Genomic DNA, 10,768 nt, shown 5'->3' on the forward strand with positions numbered 1-10,768 from the left:
CTGTCCCACTACCCGGAGTAGCGAAGTTTAAGTGGGCTTAAAGCAGCGAAGCTGTGAATGATGCGTCTTTCAGCAGTAGCAGGCTTACCTCTGGTATTAAACCTGCCCTTCTGCCAGGAGAGCTTTAAGCCTTGTTGAGAGGATGTGTTTCCTTGAGATTTGTAGCACTAAGTGATGACTTCTCTGCTGTCACGTGTTATTTTTTCCAGTAATGTAACAATGCACTGCTTAATAGGCGGGTAGTCTTATTTATTTATTGCTTTTAAAGTAACTTTTCTTCTGGTGTTGCTTCAGGGCTTTTTTTTTGCTTCTTACGCTCACTTTTGAGGAAATGAAACACGTTGTGCTGCTCAGCCCTCTTTCTTTGTTCTGCTTTTTCAAAACTGGATGTCTAACTATAGAGCTGCTTAACAGACATCACCTTATGTCTGAAATGGCTGTAAGCACTTTGCGTGGGATGTGACTTTCAGTTAATGGTGTTCCTTATCTATGAAGTCTGCGTCAAATAGAGTAAGTTACTTCATTTTTGTTTCTAGTGCGAGATTGGCCTCTCTCTTTGGACTGGATCAGACAGTCTCAAGCCAGGGAAATGAATTCTTTCAATACACTGCACCAAAGCAGCCCAAGAAGGGTCAGACAGCAGCTGGTAAGTGACTGAATTGATCACGTGGCAGGAGCAGCTTTGTAGCGGGTATCCTGGCTCAATGAGGGCTTTTGTGAGGAACAGCACTGCAAATATTCACTTAGCTTTTCTTTGCTGATATTATCTTCCTGTAGTACTCTCTCTGCATCTGAGTTATTCTTGCAGTCTGTAGGGACTTTGGAATATTACTCTGTAGTCCTTTTCCTGAGTTAGAATCAGAATCACTCAAATTGGAAAAGACCTTAAAGATCATCAAGTCCAACCACGAAATAACCATACTGCCCTAACAACCCTCTGCTAAATCATGTCCATGAGCACCACATCCAAACAGTTTTTAAACACAATCAGGGATGGGGACTCAACCACCTCCCTGGGCAGCCCACTCCAGAGCTTAGCAACCCTTTCTGTAAAGAAGTGTCTCCTGATATCCAACCTAACCCTACCCTGGCACAACTTGAGGCCATTTCCCCTCATCCTGTCACCAGTGAGAAGAGACCAACCCCGCTCTCACTGTAAGCACTTTCAGATATTGGAAGAGGGCAATAAGGTCTCCCCTCAGCCTTCTTTTCCCCAGACTGAACAGTCCCAGTTCCTTCAGTCACTGAAGTTACTTTGTTCTGCGGAAGAAATGTATCATGACCTTGTCACTGGCCAGCAGATGTGGCAGTTCTGTGTCACTGAGTGCTGCTTTCTGCTCTCCAGCAGGTCAGGCAGCCCAGAAGGCCCCCGCGGCCCCAGCAGCTACAGGACCACCATCAGTCTTCATGGCCACTGCGGTTCATGCTTATCGATAGTAAGTGCAGCAGTGGTTTTCTGCATTGTATCTGAGAGTCTGTGTCTCTGGGAACTGAAACTAATCATAAGGGCAGGTATTTTTGGATAAGTAGGAAGAGGCATCTTATAGAAGTCTGTCTGCATGCTGCAATTTGATGCAAATTTCTGCCCAAAAAAAGGGGTCAGTTCAGGACTGCACAGTTGCCAAGTAAACAGCAAGTTCTCAGTTTGTGCGTTGCAGGGAACTGCATGCTAGTGTGCTGACCTGACATCTGCAGTTTCTCACCAGCTCTGTCAGAAGGTTATGTCTCATCTTGTGGAAAACTGAGGCATGAGCATAGAATGACAGCAGTGTAACTGTATGTTTGCTGCAGCTGTCACGTGAAGGCTTGCTTGCCTTGCATACGTGCAATTTCCATCTCAAACTACACAATGTATGCTCCTGTTATCTGTGGGTAAGCAAGAAAGTTGTAGTTTCTTTAAGCTCAGAAGTGCCTGAGGCACTTTTGGTCACGAGGAAAGGGACCTAAACTCTAAAGAGGAAAAGCAACAGCAGAGGGAAATATCTGAGGCAGGAGCAGTTCCACAGCTGAGTGTCTCACTTCTCTTCCAGTACAAATGGGCAGTATTTGAAGCAAGGCAAGTATGGAGCAGCTGTAGTGGGGAGCCATGCTACTAAAGAGGTGAGAAACACTTCACTGTGCTTCACTATGACATTTTTCATGCTGAGGATGTGCTGGTATGAAGCAGTGTTTCTCTGAGCTCACTGGGGATACTTTTGCTCTGCATGTTGAAGGTCTTAGTTCCACTGCTGCTTATGCTTCTCTGCTTCCTTGGTTTATTTGCTCATTTACCTTGATGACATCTTTCTTTTCTGCATTCTGCAAATTTCTTTGCAAGATCTCTTCTCAATTGAGACTGAAATATTTTGTATTGTTTGGGGTCCTGCACCTTTTCTGATGTTTGTGGAACTGATGTCGTGATTTACTTGGAAGCTCTTTGACAGCTGGATCACAAATCTGTGTGTGTGTGAAAATCAGTATAGAACACAAATCAGTGTAGTAGTACAGAGATGCTTTCCTTAAGTGCTGTTGGTTTGGTATCTCTCCTTTCCAAACCTTCTTTCCCGAGTAGTCTAAGAACATGGCTCTGTATGTCCAGTGAAGTGATATATTTAAAGGATACTTTACGTGCTCCAGTCTGTTCGTGTTGTTGGTTGTGGTGTTTCCTATCCCCTGACTGATATTGTCTCACTAAGCTACTTATGCTTTGACAAGAACAACAGCAGAAAAAGTACTTTGTTAAACTACTTCCTGAGTGAAGAAGCCTTGCTATAAGTGCAGAAAGGAAAGTATTTTTTTCTTACTAGATCATGTCTCATAGTAAATGTCAGTGCAGTGTTATCTCTGAATTCTTTAATATTTGCATAACTCCCTCTAACTTATTGTTAGTGCTCAGTCTTTTACATTCCTGCACATCATGCATTATGAGCTTTATGTATTGAGAGGTTAGCACACATTTTCTTCACATGGAAAAATATAGAATTAGTGAAGGCATCTTGCTTACTGCATGAGAATTATTGTTGAACCATTTTGTCTGCTTGCATGTTTTCAAGTGTCCGTAATAGCTGTTAGAAAATTATGTAAAGTATTTTTCCTGTGAAAAATGATGCTGCAAGGTGTATTTTGTAATGCTGTAGTGTTAGGCTCAGAATTAAGTGCACTCAAATTGAAAACATTTTCAGTTTCTGTTGTTGTTTTTTTTCTTTTTCTTTTCTCCTGCATAATTCTTTACGGAATCCAGTACAGGATTCTCCTTTACATCAGTCAGCAGCAACAGATCACATCTGCAAGGATCCACCCAGGCTTTGTACTCACGGTAAGGCTGGATTAGAAAAGCATCTGGTACACTGCATTGTTTGGAATGAACCTCTGTTTGCTGTGAAGTGTTTTCTTAGATTATAGCCTTTGAGTTCAAACACCTGACTGATGTAGCAAGAGATGGCACAGTGACAGGGATGCTGATCTCCTAATTGTTGCACAAGAGACTGCTAAACCTACCTTTTGCAGAGCCCTATGAAATCAGTAGGTTTAGTAATGAAAGTACACCTGTAGGAGGTATATTTTTACCTCCAGATCACAGATGTTTTTGAGTTTTAGAGTCCTAAAATGAATAGCAACAGAACAAAATTCCTCCTGCTAATTATCTGTGGTTAAATGACTCAGAAAATACAGATGAGCAAGCAGATGGAAGCGATAGCAAGGAAGTATTTCCGCTCTGAGTCTTGATACTCAGCATTTTTGTGATAAGAACCACATAAACATTGTAAGCTCTAAAATGGGATCTCTCAGGAAGCTGTTTTCTGCTGATTTTACAGAAGATGGGTGTTGTGATTTGCTGTCAGCTTGTTATTATGGTGATGTGGAAGTTCTTGGTTGATGATTAGAAATTCCACTCTGAAATAACAGAATTCCAATCCAAATGTCTGATCAGGATCCTAGCTTGCTGTCTAGTTCTGTAAGTTTTGAATATATGTTTTGAAAGATTGAAGTGGTATGTAGTTAACCAATGGAGAAATGTTTTATTTAGCGTTCAGTTCTGAGTGACTGTCTGGTTGCACGTGGAGATCCTGCTGTAATCAGCACTTGTGAAAAAGAGAATCCTTACAAGTGGAAAATCTCAGTATAACAGAACCTAGCTTCAAAGAACCATCTTAATAAAGCTGCAGCATCTATGAAGTACTGAATATTTGAAACATTTCTCCCATGATAATGAGCACAGTAATAAGGGCTGATTTCTTCATACTGAAGTTGGGTGGTAACGTGTCAGGTTTCTTTTTCTACCTCTATTTAATCTCAGTAGCTCATATTTAAAGTTTCTATCGGATACAATGTGGCTTTTAAAAATTATTTTTATATTAATTGAATGCATCTTTTAACATATAGCATTGGGTTGATTTCCTTTCCCACAGGTCCAGTCCAACAATTACAGCACATTCTATGATGATCAAAGGCAGAACTGGTCAATCATGTTTGAGTCAGAAAAGGCAGCAATGGATTTCAGTAAACAGGTAACTACTCACTCTGTGCAGGATATGACTTGCTACTTGTTGTTTGAACAGCAGACAGATTAGGATGCATCTCTTTGCTTCTGGGAGGTGAAAGAAATCTTACTTTTCACTTGGAGTTCAGCTGTGTCTTCATGATTGTGACTGAGGCAGGTTTGCAAAGGGCTTGGCTGAATTTTATTTATTAGAGGCAGGGAGCCTGTTATTTCTGATGGATTTTCTTAGCAAGTTTCTGAGGTACTTTAAGATCAATGACTCTAAAGGTATTTTTTTATTTATATAGTTTTGCAAAACTTAGCACAGGGAAACAAGGAATGCCTCCTGAGCACATCTATAACCTGTGCTTGATCAGTACAGTAAGAAATACATCAGATGGGTAAGGGAGTCGTGATGGAACCTGCCACTCTGTTTTAATGGCCAAGATGCTGATGTGCCTTCCTTTTGCAGGTGTGCATTGCCAAATACAACAGCTCCCCAGTGCTTGATTCAGTCCTCTACCAGGATCTCCTTCTTGGAGAAGGGCAGGGAGTCGAAGGAGGGGACTCTCTGGAGGTTGCCTACACAGGTTGGCTGTTCCAGAACAATGGGCTTGGACAGGTAAAAACATTTCTGCCACCTACTAATGTGTGGATGTGATAGTCCCTGGGAGAAATCTGCCACTTCCAGCATCGTACTGGTGCTTTAAAGATATGTTTTTAGTCATTTTTCTCACCTGTTGTGAGATTAAATGTATTATGTGTAGAATAATAAGGGATTTCATTACTGTTCAAAGGAGGTGATTGAAATGCTTTCAAATTTCTTAGGTACTCTGAACAAAGTGGTGACAAAGGCCAATGAAGCTAGCTATGCTCATTTTGAAAACAGTATGATGAAGTAATAAGAAGACATAAAGCACGTCTGCAAGTGTTAAATGGATGAGATTGTTTACAAGCCAGCAGGATAGGACAAAGCTGTAGAGGACAGAAAAGTAAAAGCAAAAGACTTGCTTTGGGATTCCAAAGTGTTATCTTTAGAACACTTCTCTTTGAACTATTACTATAATTCATAGCAAAGAGCTTTTTGCATTTGCATCAATCTGCAGTTGAGCCTTTTAGTATTTAAAAAACAAAAAACAAGAGCAACAACAGAAAAAAACCTTTGTTTTTCATCTGTGGGGTACTTTTTGTTTCTTTATCAGGATATGCCTGTCAGACTGGTGTGCTTCTCTGCATAAAGTCAATGGTACACATGGCAGAGTTTGCTTCTAAGTTGTAGGATTTGTTCAGCTCCTCATGACTAAGGAGGATATAATATCATGATATTTTAATACAAAATATCTAGACAGTTGTTTGTTTGTGCGTTGTTCTTGTTGGATCAATCCTGGCCTGACCATCAAGCTTGAAGCAGTTTTAAAGTCTGATTCTCCAGCTGTCACTCGCTTCAAGAAATTGTGCTATACAATAGACTAGAAATTCTAGTTGTGCTCTGTCTTATGTTAGTTTTGAGTAAATTTTGGAAGGGAAGCAGGAAGGGAAATAGCACATAAGAGGCCGTAGGAGTTTATGAAATTTGTAAAGCAGTGTTGAGAATCTTGAAACAGTCGAGAAATCAATGTGACTTTGTATTTTTGCTCTTCAACTCTCCAGGTGTTTGACTCAAACGTTAACAAGGACAAGTTGTTGCGCCTAAAGCTGGGATCTGGAAAGGTCATCAAGGTAGAACTTCTGGCATTTCACTGTAATAAAACTATTGTCTTGAATCTCTGAATTACTGAAGACTTTGTTCAAGATTCATGCACACTCTGTCATACATGTTTCATTAAATGAGGAGCGCTATAATGGTGACTTATTCAACAAATTTGTATTTCCTTAATTTGAGTGGTATGTCTAAGTCTCCTTCAAAGTAACAATGAAAAGTTGTCCTATTTTAAAAGTAGGGAGCTTGCTATTCCAGAAGTGATTTAATCCATTACTTAGAAACAGGGTTTCTTGACACCAAAAGGGGAAATTCAATCTGAGAACTTTACATTCCTCTCCATGTATGTGCCACAGATGCAGAGGGTCAGATAACTCTGGTCTAACATCTGAAAGAAGGGCACAAGAAGGTGAAGACAACTGACAAGTAGTAGAATTGCCTAATAAAAGATAGTAGTACTGCCTAGAGTGTTCCCCGCTCCCCCAGATCAAACTGTGAGAGGGTACTAATTGTAATAGTTTTTCAATCCAGCTACTCTCTTATGGTTTTTTGTAAAGTCAGATTGTGAATCAGTTACTTTTGTTCAGGTCACTGCCATTATTTGAATAATTCACATTTGACCTTTTACAAGTTGACCTTTGTTAAAGGTGCACTGTTTCTGTTGGGTTTTTTTATTGTGCATCTTGTTATTAATGTTGTCTGGTACAATAGGCCTCCTATTAAGTGCCAGTGTTGATTTGACACTTTGCTCTGGCTTCTAAGTCTCAGACAACAACTGTCTGTGAGCACTTTTTAAATCTAACCATAGCAATTAGGAAGTAATCTCTGAATGCATCAGAATCCTGTTCTTTGAGTGTTGAGAGAGATTGATGCTGTATGTCCTGCAAGCTACATACAAATGGAGAATTTCTGTATGCTGCATGCTGTTTTTTTCTCCTGTATAGTGCTGTTATGACATGTAAAACTTGTCTTAACTTCGTGATGGAGATTACTGTATCTGTTTGATTTTATTATGAACATGGTGGGATTTGCATCTTTATTCTTCAGTTAATGCTGCAATCTATAAAAGGCCATCGACTCGATGTAAGACGTGGTTTTAATGCTGCATGCTAAAATCGAGCAAGACTTCACAAGAAGCTCTCTGTGCTTTGGAACCTTCTGTAAATGGTGCCTGGAGCAGTCTTGATCAGTGTGTAATTACATTACAAGAAACTGTAATGTCAATAGTCATGCTGTTTGCTTTTTCTTCTGGTGCCTGAATACCAAAGGGCTGGGAAGAAGGAATGATGGGGATGAAGAAAGGAGGACGGCGCTGTCTCATTATTCCTCCAGCCTGGGCCTATGGGACTCAGGGAGTGGCTGGCCGTGTCCCTCCAGACTCTACTTTAGTTTTTGAGGTTGAGGTTAGGCGGGTGAGTATCTTCTCCCAGGTATTTATTTTGCATCTGCTTTGTTGTTGGATGGTCTGCAGAAACCTGCTGTTTGCAGCTTAGAAACGGTTATGAACAAAATGCCTCAGGAAGATGCATTTCTTTTAAAATGAAAATAAAACAATCCATCTAGGCTGTTTACTAAGCCATGTCTGTTCCAGCTGTTTTGGGATCTCTTTATTGTCTTACCTGTGAGCTATTATAACTCCAAATAGTGAGGACTGACAGGTTGTAAAGACTTTGCTTCTCCAGTTCCAAATGGTGAAATGTTCTCTTGTATGTTCCAAGTCATAGATGTTCTGACTTGAAGTGAATAAACTTGGCAAAGGAGTAGTCATCAGAAGTAAGCAAGTTGCTGAAAATCCCTTTGTGGGAGTGTGGAATAATATTTTATTTAATGTTTCTTAAGGTCAAGCTAGTGAAGGAAGGCTCTGGCTCAGATGGGCAGAGCGTTAGTTCAAGGGATTCTCTTGCACCTTCACCAGTGCCTAATTCAGATGGCTTCTCTGCAGACCCTGTTTTATTGCCTCCATCTACAATACCGCCAAAGCCTGGGTAAGCAGAAGCATTGTTAAAACAACTCACTGCATTAAAATATGGTAATGCTCATAAACATCCTAGACAATTATTTGGCAAATGTGCGTCCTCTGTGTGCCAGTGTTGTGCCATCAGTGTGTGGGAATGTGGGTGAATATTGCAGAAAGTTTTCTTCTTGAATGCTGATTTTCAGGTTTAAAGTAGTTGAAATGAGCACCCATGAAAGAAATGTTTGCTCTACAATGTTTCTGAGATCTAGTGTTGTTAAGCTGTATGGGTACTGCTAAAAAAACCAAAAAGCTTTCTCATATCTGGTGACAATGTAGCTGTGAGCTGGCCTTGGGGCACAGCTAACTTCTTCTGTTGCAGATCTTAAACTGACATTGCTTTCTTCAGTTAATCAAATGGGTTGACTGTCCTTCTTAGGGAGTAATTTTCAAGTTTAAGTGCTTGCATTTTTTTGACACAATAGATAAACCTGTTAATAAATTTGGATACAATTGTTTGTACCAGCATGTGGCTTTTACAGGAATTGCCAAAATCATCTTTCTGTAATCACCTGTTTCACAGCTGCGGAACTCCCTTGTAATGATATTCTGAAATCTACAAGTAATGCTGCAAGGAATCTTCCAAAAGTAAAGGGGAAGCAAATATAAGAATTGTATGAAACATTTGTGGGGGGTGTTTACGTGATGTTATTTAGAAAAGCACAATATTAGATCCTAAATTTCGTTTTTATTAACCACAGTTATTAACATGTCTGTTTGGCTTTTCAGGGAGCCAGCTGTTCGGGCCAAGTCCAACTCCATCAGTGAACAGTTAGCAGTAAGTGCTGTTGCTTTGTTTCCTAACTAATTTGAAGCCTTACGTAGGGAAGCTTGGTTGTTTTCGCCTTTACATTAAGTATTGATGAAGGTCAAACGAACATCATGCAGGATACTCTCAAATATTCACCTTATTAACAACAGATGGTTTGTGAATGAGATAGCAAGACGTGAGGAATTGCAGTCCCAGTTCTGAGTTCTGGTTCCTGTTCTTGAATGCCAGGTCACTTTGCTCATGTGCATTCTTGTAAAGCTAATTGTCTTCTCATATAAATGGACAAATTTAAAATGGATAGCAAAGAGTGGTTGGGACATTCTACATGAGATCAAGACTTTGTGTGCATGTCTGAGGGTAGAAAAAGCTGCTGAGTGACTTCCTTAATTTGGAAAACCCATTTTTTACAGAAAGAAGTGTTCCATGCCACTTGTTTATTGCTCTGTTTTATGCCAGTTTTCTATGTAATGGCAGCAATGTGAGCCCAGAGGGAAAGTATAGAAAGTAAGGCAGATTAATACATCCATCATTTTGTCTTAAAGTTAGTTTTTCAGTCACTGAAAAATGGAAAGAAGCAGGCTTATATAGATGAGTTTTAAGTGGTGAGTTAGTGATGTAGGCCTTTGGCAGAGTTAGACTTCTGTACTATCCGGAGACACAGGACTGAGTGACAGAGGAGTAACTGCAAATGTTTTCTTTCAGAATCCAGACGTAGCAAAGGCAAAGCTAATTTCTCGGATGGCTAAAATGGGTCAGCCCATGCTGCCCTTCCTTGCTGGGACAGCAGGTAGTCAGCTTGACTCCAGTGACTCAGAAATAGAGGTACATTAATGACTTACATGAGATTTTGTTTTAATGCCTTCTGTGTGACTTGCTTAAAGTAGAGTTCATAGCAGTAGCCCTCCTTTCTATGCACGTTGTTTCTGTGGCAAAAAAATTTCAGTAATTCCAGTATTCCTGAGTAGTTCAAATGGATTAACTGGGTAACAGCTAGTGTCAAATAGACTTCAGTTCAAACTGTTAAGTTGCTCTTTGATGTCCATTTTAATGTGTAGAAATGTTTTTAGGATCCAAATTCACTGAGAGGGGCAGCACAACCAGTGGTTTCATCTTCCATGAGATCATCACAGCCAGCTCACGCAGTACTGCCTACAGTGTCACCACCAGGTAATATGCTGGGGAGGCTGTGTTGGAAAAGGAGAAATTTCACTTTGCTGTGGGCTTCAAGTACCAGGGCTGTGAGTAGAAGATTGCTGTCAGGAACTGAAGTAGGAACTGATAAACTCTGATGAGATGTACTGATCCAAAGCTCTGTAGGTATAATTCATAAAGCATGAGACTGACGTCTTTAGAGTTTGTTTTCTTTTTTATGATCTTGTGTACACATTACTACCTGAGGAAAAGCAGCTGTATCACAGAATAATGTGTGAGTTGGCCTTTCACCCTGTCATTTAATGTGCTGAGTCTTCTGAGATGTCTGAAATTTCTGTGGCTTGCAAAATCTGTTGGTTGGAAATGTTGGAAATGGTAGCAAAGGGCATCAGAAGGCTGGCAGTTCAAAAACAGGCCTGACCTGTTTTTCCATGACAGAGCAGTGAATATCAGCTTAGCAGCCTTCAGAGTCCATCTGGGTAACATCTTGTATCCGTTAATTCAAAGCACCTTTCTTTGTATGACAAAGGCTTCGTCTAAATTGAACTTGTGGTTAGAAGTGAAATTTCCATGAAAGATTATTCTTTGATCCTACTCTCAATTCTTTGACTGCATTTGATTTTCCCAAGACTACAGGCAGGCTTGTGCTAAATTTTTGGTCTTTTCAGTGAT

General features: G+C 40.2%; 1 protein-coding gene across 5 annotated transcripts in view; it reads left to right on the top strand.

The window, feature by feature from the left end:
* FKBP15 (FKBP prolyl isomerase 15) overlaps positions 1 to 10,768 on the top strand; it is a 26,112-nt gene that overhangs the window by 483 nt on the left and 14,861 nt on the right. For 3 of the 5 annotated variants that reach the window (XM_010720747.3, XM_010720750.3, XM_010720749.3), the window contains exons 2-13: positions 537 to 646; positions 1,346 to 1,436; positions 2,031 to 2,100; positions 3,221 to 3,295; positions 4,389 to 4,487; positions 4,932 to 5,081; positions 6,110 to 6,178; positions 7,427 to 7,570; positions 7,998 to 8,143; positions 8,902 to 8,950; positions 9,647 to 9,766; positions 10,012 to 10,111. In XM_010720747.3, the coding sequence (XP_010719049.1) occupies positions 537 to 646; positions 1,346 to 1,436; positions 2,031 to 2,100; positions 3,221 to 3,295; positions 4,389 to 4,487; positions 4,932 to 5,081; positions 6,110 to 6,178; positions 7,427 to 7,570; positions 7,998 to 8,143; positions 8,902 to 8,950; positions 9,647 to 9,766; positions 10,012 to 10,111 (1,223 nt within the window). Of the gene's footprint in view, positions 1 to 536; positions 647 to 1,345; positions 1,437 to 2,030; positions 2,101 to 3,220; positions 3,296 to 4,388; positions 4,488 to 4,931; positions 5,082 to 6,109; positions 6,179 to 7,426; positions 7,571 to 7,997; positions 8,144 to 8,901; positions 8,951 to 9,646; positions 9,767 to 10,011; positions 10,112 to 10,768 lie in introns of those variants that run through there. The other 2 variants (XM_010720748.3, XM_019621355.1) reach the window with 2 other exon arrangements.

The sequence above is a fragment of the Meleagris gallopavo genome, chromosome 19 (assembly GCF_000146605.3).
Source record: "Meleagris gallopavo isolate NT-WF06-2002-E0010 breed Aviagen turkey brand Nicholas breeding stock chromosome 19, Turkey_5.1, whole genome shotgun sequence".
Classification (NCBI taxonomy): Eukaryota; Metazoa; Chordata; class Aves; order Galliformes; family Phasianidae; genus Meleagris; species Meleagris gallopavo.